Source organism: Heterodontus francisci, chromosome 27, assembly GCF_036365525.1.
Source record: "Heterodontus francisci isolate sHetFra1 chromosome 27, sHetFra1.hap1, whole genome shotgun sequence".
Classification (NCBI taxonomy): Eukaryota; Metazoa; Chordata; class Chondrichthyes; order Heterodontiformes; family Heterodontidae; genus Heterodontus; species Heterodontus francisci.
Genome location: NC_090397.1, coordinates 47,786,728 through 47,805,756, shown reverse-complemented (window position 1 = coordinate 47,805,756; position 19,029 = coordinate 47,786,728). Strand labels below are relative to the sequence as shown.

The window sequence follows — 19,029 nt, the reverse complement described above, 5'->3', positions numbered from 1 at the left end:
TGGAGCAAGTCAACTGATTTTTGTGCTGTGCCTTCTCAGGACTAGGTCACAGAGCCAGGGTCATCACTCTGGCAAATCCGAGGGCCACAACGAAGGGGAGAGAAAGCCCTCAAGGTATTGTGTTTGAGCACAAGGAAAGTAACCGATCATATCCTTGTGTTTGAAAGGGCTAACACCAAGAATAACCACAGATATTAACCTGTTATAGCATGTATAAACTGAGACTACCTATTCTAACATCCTTAACTTCCTATTCCACTCACCTGACTAACTTAGTTATGGCTTAAGTCTTCGCTCAGTGGAAAACAAAGCTGAAAGGAATGAATGAGCTGATACTAACTGTGTCACTGTGCACAGTAATTACCTGTGGAGGGAAAAAAATCAATTTTCCATATTTTTGTGTTCATCAGGCATTGTACTGTCCATGATATATATTAAAAATCTTGCATCTGCATGCACTTGTTCCCTACAAAACCTTACTTCCCAATGTTAACTTTTCCCATTATAAATTTCTGTGCGTACTTTTGCAGTGAAAACTGCCTGTGTAAACCTATCCATGCTGTAATTACATCCTCTTACCAGTGGAGGTGCTGTAGACACTCATGGTTTACATTTCCCAGTTCATCAGCCTGCACTGTAGCAATGCTTCGAAGCTCCAACTAACTCTACTTATTTCCTGTCCTAATGTACATTTTTCTATTTAATTATAACTAGCAATAGAAACACAAGGTATTAAGGAAAATTGACAGTATATGACATTAAGGTGGTAACTGAATTAGATCTGTGTACTCTTGTACAGTTATTACCCCAACCTGGAAGCCTGCTTCACCAGCAGTCTACACTTGCGTAGTTACAGTATTTACACCACAGAAACAGGCCATTTGGCCCAAAAGATTCATGCCACTGTTAATTCTTTGCATCAGCCTCCTTCCACCCTCCTCCTAACCTTATCAACGTATCCTTCTATTACTGTCTCCTACCCTTGTTTATCTAGCTTCCCCTTAAATGTATCCATGCTTCTCAAATCAACTACTCCTTGGTAGCAAATTCTACATTCTAACCACTCTCTAGCTAAAGAAGTTTCTCCTGAATTCTCTATTGGTTTTGTTAGCAACAATCTTATGTTTATGGCCTCCGGTTCTGCTCTTGGAACTGGAAACATACAAACATACGAATTAGGAGCAGAAGTAGGCCATTCGGCCCCTTGAGCCTGCTCCGCCATTCAATAAGATCATGGCTGATCTGTTTCTGTTTTGAATTCTACACTCCCATCTAGCCCCGATAACCTTTGATACCCTTGCCTAACAATCTCCCTCTGCCTTAAAAATATTCAGTGACCCCCACCTCCACCACCTTCTGAGGCAGAGAGTTCCAAAGTGTCTCAAACATCTGACAGAAGATGTTTCTCCTCATCCCTGTCCTAAAAGGGCGACTCCTAGTTTTAAAACAGTGCCCCCTAGTTCTGGACTCACCCACAAGGAAACATCCTTTCCACATCTACCTGGTCAAGACTGTTCAGGATCTTATATACTTCAATCAAGTCTCCTTTCACTCTTCTAAACTCCAGTGAATACAAGCTCAGTCTGTCCAACCTTTCCTCACAAGACAACTCGCTCATTCCAGGTATCAATCTAGCAAACCACCTCTGAACTGCCTCCAATGCATTTACATCCTTCCTTAAATAAGGAGACCAAAACTGCACACAGTATTTGAGATGTGGTCTCGCCAATGCCCTGTATAACTGAAGCATAACATTCTTACTTTTATATTCAATTCCTCTCGTAATAAAGGATAGCATTCTATTAGTCTTCTTTATGACTTGCTGTACCTGCATACTAACTTTTTGTGACTCATGCACTAAAACACCTAGATCCCTCTGCACCTTGGAATTCTGCAGTTCTCCATTTAAGTAATACTCCGCTTTTTTTATTCTTCCTGCCAAAGTGAACAACTTCACATTTTCCCACATTATGCTCCATCTGCCAGATTTTTGCCCACTCACTCAACCTATCTATATCGGTCTGCAACTTCCTTCTGTCCTCTTCACAACGTACTTTCCTGCCTATCTTGTGTCATCTGCAAATTTAGCTACCAAGCCATCGCTCCCCTCATCTAAGTCATTGTTATAAATTGTAAGAAGTTGAGGCCCAGCACAGACCCCCACACGACTCCACTCGTTACGTCCTGCCAATCAGAAAAGGACCCATTTGTGCATACTCTGTTTTCTGCCAGCAGCCAATCTTCTATCCATGCTAATATGTTACTCCCTACACCATGAGCTCCTATTTTGCGCAATAACCTTTTATGTGGCACCTTATCAAATGCCTTCTGAAAATCCAAGTACAGTATGTCAACGGGCTCCCCTTTATCCATAGCGCATGTTACTCCTTCAAAGAACTCCAATAAATTGGTTAAACATGATTTGCCTTTACGAACATACAAATTAGGAGCAAGAGTAGGCTCCTCGAGCCTGCTCCGCCATTCAATAAGTTCATGGCTGAACTGATTACACTACATTTCCACATACCGCCCCCCCCCCCCCCACCCCCCCCAGCAAACCATGCTGACTAGTCCCGATTACCTTGAATTTTTCTAAATGCCCAGCTATAGCCTCCTTAATGATTGATTCTAACACCCTCCCCACGATACACGTCAAGCTAACTGGCCTTAGTTACCTGTTTTCTGCTTCCCACCCCCCCCCCCCCCCCCCCACCCTCCCTTCTTGAATAGAGGGGTTATATTTGCTATTTTCCAGTCTGATGGAACCTTTCCAAAATCCAGTGAATTTTGAAAAATGAACACCAATGCAGCTACTACCTCATTACCCACCTCTTTTGAGACCCTAGAATGAAGCCCATCAGGACCCGGGGACTTGTCAGCCTGCAGCTCCATCAGTTTGCTCAGTACTGCTTCCCTGGTGATTGTAATTTCACCTAGTTCCTCTCTTCCTTCCACCTCCTGATTAACAGCTATTACTGGAATGTTTTTTGTAGCCTCTATAGTGAAGACCGAAGCAAATTATTTGTTCATTTCATCTACCATTTCCTTATCTACTATTAACTCCCCATTCTCACTCTCTAGAGGACCAACACTCACTTTACTTACTCTTTTCCTTTTTAAATACCTGTAGAAACTCTTGCTATCTGTTTTTACATTTCTAGATAGCTTCCTCTCATACTCTAATTTCTTTCTCCTGATTAACCTTTTAGTCATTCCCTGCTGTTCTTTATATTCTGACCAATCATCTGACCTGCCACTCAAAGCAATTATATGCTTTTTCCTTAAGTTCGATGCTTTCCTTAACTTCTTTAGTTAACCACGGACAGTGGGTGCTCCCCTCAGAATTTTTCTTTATAGTGGGAATATATTTATTCTGAGTATTCTGAAATATTCCCTTAAATGTCTGCCACTGCTTCTCTATTGATCTATCTCCTAGCCTAGTAACCCAGTTCACTTCATCTAGCTCAGCTTTCATGCCCATATAGTTGACCCCATTTAAGTTTAAAATACTAGTCTTAGACTCACTTTTCTCTCTTTCAAAGTGGATGTAAACATCTCTACATCTACCTGCTCAAACCCCTTCATAATCTTAACAACCTCTGTCAGGTCATCCTTCAGTCTTCTCTTTTCTATAAAATGGAGTCCCAGCCTGTTCAGTCTTTCCTGATAGATAGAACGTCTCAGTTCTGTTATCATCCTAGTAAATGTTTTTTGGACTCTCTCCAGTCCCTCTTTACAATATGGAGACCAGAGCTGTTTACAGTTCTCCAGGTATAGTCTAACCAAGGTTCTATACAAATTTAACACATCCCTAATCTTCAATTCTATCCGTCTAGAAATGAACCCGAGTGCTTTGTTTTTTTTTTATAGATCTATTAACCTGTGTCACTACTTCTGGTGATTTGTGTATCTACTCCCAATATCCCTGTGTTCCTCTACCCCTTTTGGACACTTAATTTTCAAGGAGTATGTGGCCGCCTTGTTCCTATCAAAATGTACCACCTCATACTTATCTATATTGAAGTTCATTTGCCAATTTCACTTCAATTCAGAAAATGTATTAATGTCTTTCTGTATTTTGTCACAACCATCCTCTGTATTAACTACACCCCTTCCCCCACCCCCATTTGGTGTCATCTGCAAATTTTGAAATGGTATTTCTGATTCCCAAGTCCAAATAATTTATGTAAATGGTGAACAACATTAGTCCCAGCACTGATCCTTGTGGAGCACCACTTCCTATCTTCCACTGCTCTGAACCTTTAACCCCTACTTTTTTTTTTTGTTTTGTAGCCAGCTTGCTATCCATTCTGATACTTGTCACCAAGTCCACATGTTCTGACCTTAGACACAAGTCTACTTGGTACCTTATCAAAGGCCTTTTGAAAATACAAATTTATTACATCTCGTTTATACTTATCTAGTCTTTCTGTTACTACTTCAAAGAATTCAATAAGGGTGGTCAGGCATGGCCTTCCTTTTTGAAATCCATGCTCACTACTCTTATTTTTTTGTTTTTTCTATACTTTTCTATTACATCTTGCAGTAAAGATTCCATATCTTTCCTACAGTGACATTAACCCAAGTGGTCTTTAGTTCCCTGGACTGGTTCTATCTCTCATTTTAAATACGAATAGCACTAACTGTCTGCCAGTCCTCTGGCACTGTTCTCTTTTCTAATGAATTTTTATATGTAATAGCCCCAGCTCCCTCTTCCCTAACATCTTTTAAATTGTGCTGATGCAGTTCATCTGGACCAGGAATTTTGTCCTTAAGTTTGGTTTAGTTTTATATGATTTTTGATCTCTTCTAATGTCATGTCCACCATGTTAATGTCTCTGGTAAATACCAAGATAAAGTAATTATTTAATATTTTTGCAATTTCTCTGTCATTACCTGTAAATGCATCATGTAACCCTTAGTGGCCTTGGTTTGCACTTAGCCTGCACTCATGCTGGCACCATCATGGGAGATTGACTGGTATGTTAGAAGCCTTACTTGTGGCACACACTTTCAGTCCATAAGCTTGCCTTGTTATTGTCATGAGTTTTAAGTTATATTTTTATGTCAACATTTGTCTAAACATTTATAGTAGGAATCCCAAAATATACACTTGCCTTTGTAGATGCTGACTTCACCACTGGTGGTGCTTTGACACCTTCTCATTCCCATTTTCCAGTTCCCTCACCTTTTTGTCTTCCTCTCCCTGTCATATTCCTTGACCTTTTCTTTGGTCTCTGGCTGTTCCCTCTCATCCGACTTCCCACTCGAGTAGTGACCCTTTTTATTGCCCCTGCTTGCCCCACATTTTTCCTGGATTTAATCAAGACGCAGCTCTTTCCCCCACCACTTAATTAACTTGCCTGAAATAAAGCTTTAAGAATTCTCTTCCTGTTTTTCAAACATTTCTTTATTTTGCCTTGCAATCAGAGAATATAAAAAATTAGGATTCTGCAGGGCAGGAACATTAACACAGCATTCCTAGCAGTGTAGACTCTCATCATTAGAACAGCATTTTGGAGCCTTGATGTTTTACTGTTTAGGATCGTGGGCTAATCCTGATCTGCATTTACACCTTTCTTTGTTCCCACCTAACCCTGTTTCCCTCCCAGCAGAGTATGAGTCCAGATCCACAACCCTTCACCAAGTTGAGTTGGGGACAGGGAATCAGAGTGAATGATGCTGGTGGTCTTATAGCAATGTGGACCCTGTTTAGGAATGGAGGCTGGATCTGATATTACTGTAACTAGAGGATAACTGAATACTGACAGTTATTATGGCTCTTTCTCTACCAGGAAAATGGGGCAGCATTCGGGGCAGCGGGCGACTGAGTGCTTATTCACTGAATTCAGACGTAGGACTCCGGCTTGCGGGCAAAGAAACGTCCCCACAGGCGAACGGGGGCCCATCAGACTCTCACTACTTCAGGCAGCCGCGAGCAGGCCTGTACATTATTGGAGAGAAGTCCCAGCTAAAGGTGAGAACAATCTCTTTAAACCCTTGAGGCCGATTCCTGAATTTCTGGTTTGTCCCAGGATATTCAACAGGCTGAAAAGGGAAGAATGGACATGAAGACAGATAGAAGGGATGAAGAACATCTCTCTGTTGGAATATTGTGTGCAGTTTTGGTCTCCTTATCTGAGGAGGGATGTTCTTGCTATAGAGGGAGTGCAGCGAAGGTTTACCAGACTGATTCCTGGGATGGCATAACTGACGTATGAGGAGAGATTAAGTTGGTTAGGATTATATTCACTGGAGTTCAGAAGAGTGAGGGGGATCTCATAGGAACCTGTAAAATTCTAACAGGGCTTGACAGGGTAGATGCAGGAAGGATGTTCCTGATGGTAGGGGAGTCCAGAACCAGGGGTCATAGTCTGAGGATACTGAGTAAACCATTCAGGACTGAGATGAGAAGAAATTTCTTCACCCAGAGAATGCTAAACCTGTGGAATTCGCGACCACAGAAAACAGTTAAGGCCAAAACATTGTATGTTTTCAAGAAGGAGTTAGATACAGCTCTTGGGTTTAAAGGGATCAAAGGATATGGGGCGAAAGCGGGAACAGGTTACTGAGTTGGATGATCAGCCATGATCATAATGAATGGCGGAGCAGGCTCAAATGGCCTACTTTTGCTCCTATTTTCTATGTTTAATATTGGATCAGAGCTGTCTTGTCACCCTTCAGAGACCAGGGGGTCAATGCTGTCTAGCTAGGATAAGGGATTTGATGTTGCAGCTACTTGAAACATTGTGCCTTTAGTTCCAGGTTATTGACTAATATGTGTGTGTCCCACCAGTGATACATTTACAGATTTGCAGTCCAGTGTACACTGTAAATCCCAAAGCTTGCAATGCTTTCAGTCTGTTTCAAATATAGCATGATAATTAGACTAGGACCACTGGATGAGGTAAAAAAAAACTCTTTGGTCCATTGTTTGCATTGGAGACGTGACCTGGAATCCAGTCAAAGCTCCCCTCTCTAGCAATGTTGATGATTAATTATAGGACCACATATCAGATTTTTGGAATCCAGATACACTAGTCTGGAGAGGTACTTCTGTTTAATGTAGATAAATGAAAGAGGAGATTAGTTTCAGGCTGGACTGGGGGGAATAGTATGAGTTAAGTATTGGTGTATTGATGGCGGAGGGTCTTTCAAACGTTGTATAGTTGCATGCTGAATTTGCAATAAACAGTAAACGGATAACATTCAATTCTTTGCCCAGGGGGCGAAACAAGATCCTACACAACAGTGGGAAGTTGTCCCCATTGAGATATTTGATGTCCGACATGTGAAGACCAGCTTTAAGAAGTTGATGAAGGCATGCGTGCCAAGCTCTGTATCCACCGAGCCCACCTTGTCCTACTACCATTCATTGGAGGAATCTGACTGGCTCTCTCAGGTATTTCAGCTACATTCCCTTCTCCTACCCTGACTGCTTCTTCTCACCTTCCCCATGCCCTCTCACTCTGACCACCCTCCCCCCGCAACTTTGATCCCCTCCCTCTCCTCTCCTATTCTGACCGTTATTGTTTTCTGTTACTAGCTGCACAAGTTGCTTCAGGTCTCTGTACTGGTTGTCGAGCTGTTGGACAACGGATCCTCGGTGCTAATCAGTCTGGAGGATGGCTGGGACGTGACCACTCAGGTACCTGCTGTTAATTATCAAACTGGGGTTTCTCCTCACAGCCATAATAAAAGAAAAGAATTTCACTGCACATGTTGTGATTTTTATATTTGTAAGAGAAAGGAATATATGTTGCTGATACTTTTTTTGAATTCCCCCTTGTGTCCTGGAGCTGCACGGTCACGAGCTTTCACACAACCTAAAGTGGCCTTTCTTCCTGCGTCAGTCTAGAGTGTGTGTTGGCAGGTTATGCACGAGCATGCCTGTACATGTGCCTGCGCCAGCCCTTACACATGTGCACCTGCACTCACTTTCCAGCAGAAGTCACTACAGAGTAATTAGAAGACAAAACTTTGGCTGATATTACCTGTTTCTATCCACAGCACTCTAAAAACCAACTATTGTGTCCCCATCTGCTGCCCTAGCTCAGATCAGCAATGGGATGTGGCACCTCCTTGGCCTATCTGACTCAGAACCAGAGGGGGGCGGTACATTTACAGGCCACTGGGTCACTCCAAGGGAAGCATTTCACAACAAAAGCAGAAAATGCTGGAAATTCTCAGCAGGTTAAGCAGCATCTGCTGTGTGAGGCATTTCACGAATAGTTTGTAACTAAACGGTAACCTTTGTATTGAGGGTGCTCCCATGAGCCGCTCCTTAGTTCTTTTTTGGCTCAGACGGGAACAATGCTTAGACTTGGCATAGATTATCCTTTTGTTGTCCCACACTTAGCTGTGTTTCAGCAGGTTTGTTGATGGGGTAGCTGGTGTGGATTAAGGAAAGAGGTAAATTATGAGGAGGAACCTGTGGGGTACTGTATGAGGGTGGACAGAATGCTGACTGCTTACCTCTAGTTAATGTGGTAAATGTTAGGCCACTGGCACTATCAGACAGGCTGAGAGTGGGTGTACCTTGCAGATCTACAAGATCCCACAGAACTGATGTATGAAGAGCGGGAAGTCATCCCTGTTGTACTGAACAATATTTATCCCTCAACCAATACCTAGAACCGAGGATCTGATCATTATCACATTGTTGTATGTGGGAGCTTGCTGTGTGCAAATTGGCTACTGTGTTTCCCATATTACAATATGCTTCAGATATCCTTCATTGGCTGTAAAGTGCTTTGGGATGTCCTGAGAGCATGGAAGGTGCTGTACAAATACAAGATTTTTTATAAAAGCAAAATACTGCAGTTGCTGGAAATCTGAAATAAAAACACAAAATGCTGGAAATACTCAGCAGGTCGGGCAGCATCTGTGGAGAGAGAAGCAGAGTTAACGTTTCAAGTCAGTGACCTTTCATCAGAACTGGCACTACCAAACACATCCCCTCCCCTCCCCTGTCAGCATTCTGAAGGGTTTGTTCCCTCTGTGACACCATGGTCCACTCCTCCATTACCACCGACACCTCGTCCCCTTCCCACTGCACCTTCCCATTCAATCGCAGGAGGTGTAATACCTGCCCTTTTACCTCCTTTCTCCTCACTATACAAAGCCCCAAACACTCCTTTCAGGTGAAGCAGCAATTTACTTGTACTACTTTCAATTTAGTATGCTGTATTCGCTGCTCACAATGCGGTCTCCTCTACATTGAGCAGACGAAACATCGATTGGGTGACCGCTTTGTGGAGCATCTTCGCTCAGTCCGAAAACATCACCCTGAGCTTCCTGTCGCTTGCCATTTCAACACATCCCCAGCTCTCATGCCCACATCTCTGTCCTGGGCTTGCTAGAGTGTTCCAGTGAAAATCAATGCAAGCTCGAGGAACAGCATCTCGTTTACCGATTCAGCACACTGCAGCCTATTGGACTGAACATTGAGTTCAATAATTTCAGAGCATGACTGGCCCCATTTTTATTTTTATTTTAATTTTATTTTAGTTTGTTTCATCATTTTTTTTTACCATGTGCCCGCCCACTTTTGTTTTCATGTTTGTGCTTTTGGCCCGGGGCTGTTCATTATTCTGTCATTTAACACTGTCTCTGCACTAATGCTTTGTCTTTCACCACACCATTAACACACCCTTTGCCTTTGCTCCATGACCTTCTTGTCGGTTATTCTCTGTGACCCTCTGTCCTATCAACACCTTCCCTTTTGTTATTATTTGCCCCACCCCTGCTTTATTTGTATAAAACCTATTACATTTCTAACCTTTGCCAAATCTGATGAAAGGTCACTGACTTGAAGTGTTAACTCTGCTTCTCTCTCCACAGATGCTGCTCGACTTGCTGAGTATTTCCAGCATTTTTTGTTATTAATATACAAGATTTTTTAGATGCTGAAGAGGGGATTGACTTGCATTTATATGAAATGCACAAAAAATGCAAACCAGGCACAGGGGTTCATTGCTGTAGGGTTAGAATTCAAAAGCAGAGAATATATGTTTAACTTGTATGGAACCTTGGTTAAACTTCACTAGTGAACAGTTCGGGTCTCCAGATTATAAAAAAGATATAGAGGCACTGGAGAAGGTGCAAAAGAGATTTGCAAGGTTGATACCAGAATTAAGAGGTGGTACTATTAGGAAAATTGAGCAGGTTGGTGCTTTTTTCTCTAGGTGACCTGACAGAGGCCTTCAAGATTATGAAAGAGTTTGATAGGGTAGATGTGGAGACAAGACCAAAACTAGGCTATGTAAATATAAGATAGTCACTAATAAATCCAGTGGGGAATTCAGGAGAAACTTCTATACCCAGAGGCTGATTAGAATGTGGAATGTCCTATCACAAGGAGAAGTTGAGAGGAATAGAGTTTAAGAAGTGAGGTAGAAAGGAATAAAGAGTTATATTGAAGGGGTGAGATGAAGTAATTTGTCAGTGGCACCACAGGGACTATGTGATCAACTATCCCATCCCAACTCTAGTCTCCACAGTAGAATTTCTCCATCTTGTTTTCGGAGTGGATTTTCTGACTTGTTTTTGAATTCCCTTCAGGTGGTGTCCTTGGTGCAGTTGCTGTCTGATCAACACTACAGGACATTGGAGGGCTTCCGCCTTCTGGTGGAGAAGGAGTGGCTGTCATTTGGACACCGTTTCAGCCATCGTGGTGCTCAGACAATGGCCAGTCAGAGCAGTGGCTTTACCCCAGTCTTCTTGCAGTTTCTGGACTGTGTACATCAGGTAGGTGCATTGTACTGCAGCACCTGGCTGTTCAGCGTCTTCACTGTGGGGTGAGAACACACTGCATGCACTACAGCGTATGCATCATAATAAGGTGTTGGAAGTTATTCACTACCTGTCTTGTCAGATCGTCAAAGATGAAATCGGGCAACAACATGTATCAACTTCCGAAGCGTAATTTAGAAGCATTTAAACTAGGCAATAAACAACTATTTAGTAGATGGGGTTAACTGAGGGACGAATAATGGAAGTTACCGAAGAAGCTGATATATCTCAATAATCCAACATTAACTGGGCTGGTGAAATTTATCGTCCGGAACAATGTCTGCGATATATATGTTAATGAGATTCAGTACCAATTAGACTCCTTGGATAATTGACATGCTAACAGTTCTAGATAACTGATCCATGGACATTATCACAGTTACAAAATTTTCCAGGTCTTGTCTGACCTTGCTGTTGGAAGCTGATGTGGTTGAGTTGCTTGCCTCACCTTTCTAACTCTCGCACACACCCTCCTTCCGGTCCCCGCCCCCCTCCCCCCTCCTTCCGGTCCCCTCCCCCCCCCCCCCCACTCCTTCCGGTCCCCTCTCCCCCCCCCTCCCTGCACCCCCCTCCCTGCACCCCCCTCCCTGCACCCCCCTCCCTGCACCCCCCTCCCTGCACCCCCCTCCCTGCACCCCCCTCCCTGCACCCCCCTCCCTGCTCCCCCCTCCCTGCTCCCCCCTCCCTGCTCCCCCCTCCCTGCTCCCCCCTCCCTGCTCCCCCCTCCCTGCTCCCCCCTCCCTGCTCCCCCCTCCCTGCTCCCCCCTCCCTGCTCCCCCCTCCCCCTTCTCCCTCCTTCCTTCCCCTCCTCCCTCCTTCCTTCCCCTCCTCCCTCCTTCCTTCCCCTCCTCCCTCCTTCCTTCCCCTCCCCGCTCCTTCCTTCCCCTCCCCCCTTCTCCGTCCCCTGTCCCCCTCCTTCCGTCCCCTGTCCCCCTCCTTCCGTCCCCTGTCCCCCTCCTTCCGTCCCTCTTCCGCTGCTCCCCATCTACCCCCACTTCGGCCCCTCGACTCCTTTTCCCCCCACCTCCTTGACGCCCATCCAACCCCCCGTCCCTCGCCCCTCCTCCTCGTCCCTCTGGCCCCTCCAACCCCCCGTCCCTCTGGCCCCTCCAACCCCCCGTCCCTCTGGCCCCTCCAACCCCCCGTCCCTCTGGCCCCTCCAGCCCCCCGTCCCTCTGGCCCCTCCAGCCCCCCGTCCCTCTGGCCCCTCCAGCCCCCCGTCCCTCTGGCCCCTCCAGCCCCCCCGTCCCTCTGGCCCCTCCAGCCCCCCCGTCCCTCTGGCCCCTCCAGCCCCCCCGTCCCTCTGGCCCCTCCAGCCCCCCCGTCCCTCTGGCCCCTCCGGCCCCCCCGTCCCTCTGGCCCCTCCGGCCCCCCCGTCCCTCTGGCCCCTCCGGCCCCCCCGTCCCTCTGGCCCCTCCGTCCCTCCGGCCCCCCCGTCCCTCTGGCCCCTCCAGCCCCCCCGTCCCTCTGGCCCCTCCAGCCCCCCCGTCCCTCTGGCCCCTCCAGCCCCCCCGTCCCTCTGGCCCCTCCAGCCCCCCCGTCCCTCTGGCCCCTCCAGCCCCCCCGTCCCTCTGGCCCCTCCAGCCCCCCCGTCCCTCTGGCCCCTCCGGCCCCCCCGTCCCTCCGGCCCCCCCGTCCCTCTGGCCCCTCCGTCCCTCTGGCCCCTCCGGCCCCCCCGTCCCTCTGGCCCCTCCAGCCCCCCCGTCCCTCTGGCCCCTCCGGCCCCTCCAGCCCCCCCGTCCCTCCGGCCCCTCCAGCCCCCCCCCCCCTCCCTCCGGCCCCTCCAGCCCCCCCCCCCCTCCCTCCGGCCCCTCCAGCCCCCCCCCCCCTCCCTCCGGCCCCTCCAGCCCCCCCCCCCCTCCCTCCGGCCCCTCCAGCCCCCCCCCCCTCCCTCCGGCCCCTCCAGCCCCCCCCCCCTCCCTCCGGCCCCTCCAGCCCCCCCCCCCTCCCTCCGGCCCCTCCAGCCCCCCCCCCTCCCTCCGGCCCCTCCAGCCCCCCCCCCTCCCTCCGGCCCCTCCAACCCCCCCCTCGCCCCTCCAACCCCCCCCTCGCCCCTCCAACCCCCCCCTCGCCCCTCCAACCCCCCCCTCGCCCCTCCAACCCCCCCCTCGCCCCTCCAACCCCCCCCTCGCCCCTCCAACCCCCCCCTCGCCTCTCCAACCCCCCCTCGCCCCTACAACCCCCCCCTCGCCCCTACAACCCCCCCCTCGCCCCTCCAACCCCCCCCTCGCCCCTCCAACCCCCCCCTCGCCCCTCCAACCCCCCCCTCGCCCCTCCAACCCCCCCCTCGCCCCTCCAACCCCCCCCTCGCCCCTCCAACCCCCCCCTCGCCCCTCCAACCCCCCCCTCGCCCCTCCAACCCCCCCCTCGCCCCTCCAACCCCCCCCTCGCCCCTCCAACCCCCCCTCGCCCCTCCAACCCCCCCTCGCCCCTCCAACCCCCCCTCGCCCCTCCAACCCCCCCCTCGCCCCTCCAACCCCCCCTCGCCCCTCCAACCCCCCCTCGCCCCTCCAACCCCCCCTCGCCCCTCCAACCCCCCCTCGCCCCTCCAACCCCCCCTCGCCCCTCCAACCCCCCCTCGCCCCTCCAACCCCCCCTCGCCCCTCCAACCCCCCCTCGCCCCTCCAACCCCCCCTCGCCCCTCCAACCCCCCCCTCGCCCCTCCAACCCCCCCGCTCCCCCCCCTCCAACCCCCCGCTCCCCCCCCTCCAACCCCCCGCTCCCCCCCCCTCCAACCCCCCGCTCCCCCCCCTCCAACACCCCGCTCCCCCCCTCCAACCCCCCGCTCCCCCCCCTCCAACCCCCCGCTCCCCCCCCTCCAACCCCCCCTCCCCCCCCTCCAACCCCCCTCCCCCCCTCCAACCCCCCCCTCCAACCCCCCCTCCCCCCCTCCAACCCCCCCTCCCCCCCTCCAACCCCCCCTCCCCCCCTCCAACCCCCTCCAACCCCCCCTCCAACCCCCCCTCCCCCCCCTCCAACCCCCACTCCCCCCCCTCCAACCCCCCCTCCAACCCCCCCTCCCCCCCCTCCAACCCCCCCTCCCCCCCCTCCAACCCCCCCTCCAACCCCCCCTCCAACCCCCCCTCCAACCCCCCCTCCCCCCCCTCCAACCCCCCCTCCCCCCCCTCCAACCCCCCCTCCCCCCCTCCAACCCCCCCTCCAACCCCCCCTCCCCCCCCCCTCCAAACCCCCCTCCCCCTCGCCCCCCTCCAAACCCCCCTCCCCCTCGCCCCCCTCCAAACCCCCCTCCCCCTCGCCCCCCTCCAAACCCCCCTCCCCCTCGCCCCCCTCCAAACCCCCCTCCCCCTCGCCCCCCTCCAGCCCCCCCTACCCCCTCGCCCCCCTCCAGCCCCCCCTACCCCCTCGCCCCCCTCCAACCCCCCCTACCCCCTCCAACCCCCCCTACCCCCTCGCCCCCCTCCCCCCTCGCCCCCTCCCCCTCGCCCCCTCCCCCTCGCCCCCTCCCCCTCGCCCCCCTCCCCCTCGCCCCCCTCCCCCTCGCCCCCCTCCCCCTCGCCCCCCTCCCCCTCGCCCCCCTCCCCCTCGCCCCCCTCCCCCTCGCCCCCCTCCCCCTCGCCCCCCTCCCCCTCGCCCCCCTCGCCCCCCTCCCCCTCGCCCCCCTCCCCCTCGCCCCCCTCCCCCTCGCCCCCCTCCCCCTCGCCCCCCTCCCCCTCGCCCCCCTCCCCCTCGCCCCCCTCCCCCTCGCCCCCCTCCCCCTCGCCCCCCTCCCCCTCGCCCCCCTCCCCCTCGCCCCCCTCCCCCTCGCCCCCCTCCCCCTCGCCCCCCTCCCCCTCGCCCCCCTCCCCCTCGCCCCCCTCCCCCTCGCCCCCCTCCCCCTCGCCCCCCTCCCCCTCGCCCCCCTCCCCCTCGCCCCCCTCCCCCTCGCCCCCCTCCCCCTCGCCCCCCTCCCCCTCGCCCCCCTCCCCCTCGCCCCCCTCCCCCTCGCCCCCCTCCCCCTCGCCCCCCTCCCCCTCGCCCCCCTCCCCCTCGCCCCCCTCCCCCTCGCCCCCCTCCCCCTCGCCCCCCTCCCCCTCGCCCCCCTCCCCCTCGCCCCCCCTCCCCCTCGCCCCCCCTCCCCCTCGCCCCCCCTCCCCCTCGCCCCCCCTCCCCCTCGCCCCCCCTCCCCCTCGCCCCCCTCCCCCTCGCCCCCCTCCCCCTCGCCCCCCTCCCCCTCGCCCCCCTCCAACCGCCCCCCTCCAACCGCCCCCCTCCAACCGCCCCCCTCCCCTCGCCCCCTCCCCCTCGCCCCCCTCCCCCTCGCCCCCCTCCCCCTCGCCCCCCTCCCCCTCGCCCCCCTCCAACCGCCCCCCTCCAACCGCCCCCCTCCCCTCGCCCCCTCCCCCTCACCCCTCTTGCCCCCTTTACCTCCTGCCCCTTTTCTCCCTCATCCCCTTTCCCCATCCTCACTTTCCTTCTCGCCCCCTCGCCACCCCCCCCCCCCCCCCCCCCCGGCGTCCTAGTGTCTCTCCTCATTCTGCCTCCTCTCTCTCAACTTCCTCCCCCATCTCCCCTTGTAAATAGAGTAGGCTGTACGTGGGGCCACCTCTCTGCCACGTTGCCAGTCAGTGAATAATGGCACCCTGATCGTGTAGGAACCAGTCATTGTCACCAGGCAGTGGTTGGTTGTTCATTCCTTGCCCATGGTTCCCTTCTGTAGCTGCTTACCTCTTCCTTTCTGTCCTTTTTAGATCCATTTGCAGTTCCCCATGGAATTTGAGTTTAGTCTGTACTATCTGAAATTCCTGGCATATCATTATGTGTCCAACCGCTTCCGAACCTTCCTGCTGGACTCTGACCATGAAAGGATCGAACTTGGTAAAACCACAAACATCTGCTTCTCTTGTTCAGGCGAGGGTGTGTGTGGTGGTGGAGGGGCTGGGTGGTTTTAGTGGGTTGTTGGGGGTGTGGTGTATATGTTGAGTGGGGGAGTGTTTGGAAATGAGTTGTGGGGGAGGGGGAGATGTTGCAGTGAGGGAACTGCTCTGATTTATTTTCTCAGTTTTCCTGGGGGCCAGTGTCGAACTGGAGCAGTCAGCTGGGATCCTGCTCCTGTCACATAGGACTTAGGAGCAGGAGTAGGCTGATCTGGTTGTGGTCTCAACTCCACTTTCCTGTCTGCCCTTGACTCCCTTGTCCATCAAAAATCTATCTAACTCAGCCTTGAATAAATTCAAACACCCAACCGACACTGGTCTCTGGGGAAGAGATTGCATAGTCTGTCAACCCTTTGAAAGAAAATATATCTCCTCATCTCAGTCATAAAAGGGAGACCTCTTATTCTTAAACTGTGTCCTCTTGTTATAGACTTCCCCACAAGAGGAAACATCCACTCTATTAAGTCCCCTCAGGATCTTATATGTTTCAATAAGATCACCTCTCATTCTTCTTTACTTCAATGGGTATCAGCCCAACCTGTTCAGCCTTTCTTCATAAGACCTCATCCCCGGAATTAGTCGAGTGAACCTTCTCTGAATTGCTTCTAATGCATATATCCTTTTTCAAATAGGGAGACCAAACCTGTACACAGTACTCCAGATGTGGTCTCACCAAGGTCCTGTACAGCTGCAGTAAAGCTTCCTTACTTTTATACTCGATTCCCCTTGCAATAAACACCAGCATTCCATTTGCCTTCCTGATCACTTGCTGTATCTGCATACTAACATTTTGTGATTTATGTAGCAGGACACCTAGATCCCTGTGTACCACCGAGTTCTGCAATCTCTCTCTATTTAAATAGTATGCAGCTTTTTTTATTCTGCCTGCCTAAGTGGACAAGTTCACATTTTTCCACATTATACTCCAGTGTTATATTCACCTGTGCTGCTAGAAACATCTTTCCCCACTCTCCCGTCCCACCAAGGCCCTCCTGTCCCTGTCCGCCAACTTACTACAGGCTGATGTGCTGAAGAAGTTCTGTTCTCTGGATAAGATATTAAAAGTTTTAATGGGAAGACTGATGGGTTGCTTTTCTGACAGGATGATTTTTTTTTTTGAAAAGGTTAAAGGGTCTTACTTAGCGAATTCTACTTGTAGCCAACAGTCTTTCTCAAATTCAGTCTGAGGTGAAAGAACAACATCCAATCCCCAGTAGCACAGAATCATTACCTCTGGAGTCCTTATCCCCTCTGTCTGGGACTGGATTTGAGCTCAGATCTTAGATAAGTTGGTAGGAGAGTGGGATTAAATTAAATGTATCTAATATTCCATGGTGAAAGAACAGAGTCTGATCTATTCAGTCCCTGTTCATTTTGTAGTCCAGATGTAGTTTTACAGGGTTCTTTGAGTTCTGTCTGCATCCCACAGGACTGATGTATGAAGAGAAAGGAGAGCGGAAGAGCCAACACACGTACAAGTTTGTGTGGGACTACATCGACCGACTGAGTAAGAAAACGCCAATATTCTTCAATTACCTGTACGCACCTGAGGATGGAGAGGTGAGGAGGAGCTTCTGGCTATTTGCTGTGGAGATAGGGGATTTCATCAGGCAACATGATTCTTAGTGGATTTTGCTTCTGTAACCCCACTAACTATTGATCTAACCACACTGACTGTTTCTATAACCCCACTGACTATTGGTTTAACTATGCTGAATTTTCTATGTGTGTAGATCATGAAAATATCATGGACAGGTAGAAAAACATAATCAAAAAGGCTAATAGAATGCTGGCCTTTATATCTAGAGGACTAGAATGCAAGAGGTTAAAAGTCATGCTACAGCTGTACAAATCCTTTGTTAGATCACACCCAGAGTAGTCTGTTCAGTTCTGGACCCCACACCTTAGGAAGGGTATATTAGCCTTGGTAGGGACGCAGCATAGATTTAGCAGGGTGATATCCGGATTCCAAAGGTTAAATTGCAAAGAGAGATTACACAAAGTAGAATTTTATTCTATGGAATGTAGAAGATTAAGGGGTCATTTGATTGAGGTTTTCAAGATATTAAGGGAAACCGGGTAGATAGAAACAGTTGCCACAGGTTGGGGTATCTAGGACTAGGCAACATAATCTAAAAACTAGAGCCTGGCCTTTCAGGAATGAAGTTAGGAAACTCTTCTACACACAAAGGGTGGTAGAAGTTTGGAACTCTTCCACAAAAGCAATTGGTGCAGGGTCAGTTGTTTAATTTTAAATTTGAGATCAATAACCAAAGGTATTGAGGGATATGGGGCAAAGGTGGTTATGTGGAATTAGGTTAAGGTTCAGCCAAAATCTCATTGAATGACTGAACAGTCTTGAGGAGCTAAATGGCCTCCTCCTGTTCCTATGTTCCTGTAACCGCATTGATTATTGATATGAATGCATTGATAGTTTCTAAATCCCACCAACTCTATCCTCCTGTTAAACTCCAGGTTCTGAGGCCGTATAGTAACATTTCCAATCTGAAGGTTTGGGATTATTACACACATGAGACACTTTCTGAGGGGCCGCCATATGATTGGGAGCTGGTATATGGTCGACGAGAACAGGTGGATGATGGGGAAAGTGCGGATACCATGGCTCCTCGGACACAGCGCAAGATTGTCTGGCCTTGCTACGACAACCAAAACAAGACAGAGCCAGATGCCATCAGCAAACTGTTGGAGGTAGAGTCCATGCCTGAGGGTCAACCCCTGATCATAAATGCAAGCAGTGTCTGAGGGTCAGCCTCACCCAAAGTATGAGCACTGCCTGAGGGTCAGACCAAGGGCTGTTCTTGTGTCCAACATTGGTGGGGGTGGGTCATGCATCTGATCAGCGATCCTTGTGTCTGACATTGGGGGGTGGGTCATGAATCTGATCACCGATCCTTGTGTCTGACATTGGGGGATGGACCATGAATCTGATCACTGATCCTTGTGTCTGACATTGGAGGGTGGGACCATGAATATGGTCTCCGATCCTTGTGTCTGACATTGGGGGGTGGTCATGAGTCTGATCACAGATCCTTGTGTCTGACATTGGGGGCTGGGTCATGAATCTGATCACCGATCCTTGTGTCTGACATTGGGGGGTGTTCATGAGTCTGATCACAGGTCCTTGTGTCTGACATTGAGGGATGGACCATGAGTCTGATCACTGATCCTTGTGTCTGATGTTGGGGGGTGGGTCATGAGTCTGGTCACTGATCCTTGTGTCTGACATTGGAGGGTGGGACCATGAATATGATCTCCGATCCTTGTGTCTGACATTGGGGAATGGAGCATGAGTCTGATCACTGATCCTTGTGCCTGATGTTGGGGGGGTGGGTCGTGAATC

At 50.9% G+C, this 19,029-nt stretch overlaps 1 protein-coding gene across 2 annotated transcripts in view; it reads left to right on the top strand.

The window, feature by feature from the left end:
* The window catches only part of sbf1 (SET binding factor 1), a 140,021-nt gene that overhangs the window by 106,486 nt on the left and 14,506 nt on the right, over positions 1 to 19,029 (top strand). The window contains exons 30-37 of one of the 2 annotated variants that reach the window (XM_068059302.1): positions 40 to 114; positions 5,796 to 5,977; positions 7,226 to 7,402; positions 7,547 to 7,648; positions 10,564 to 10,749; positions 15,483 to 15,609; positions 17,098 to 17,228; positions 18,144 to 18,377. In XM_068059302.1, the coding sequence (XP_067915403.1) occupies positions 40 to 114; positions 5,796 to 5,977; positions 7,226 to 7,402; positions 7,547 to 7,648; positions 10,564 to 10,749; positions 15,483 to 15,609; positions 17,098 to 17,228; positions 18,144 to 18,377 (1,214 nt within the window). The remainder of the gene's footprint in view (positions 1 to 39; positions 115 to 5,795; positions 5,978 to 7,225; positions 7,403 to 7,546; positions 7,649 to 10,563; positions 10,750 to 15,482; positions 15,610 to 17,097; positions 17,229 to 18,143; positions 18,378 to 19,029) is intronic. The other variant, XM_068059303.1, reaches the window with a different exon arrangement.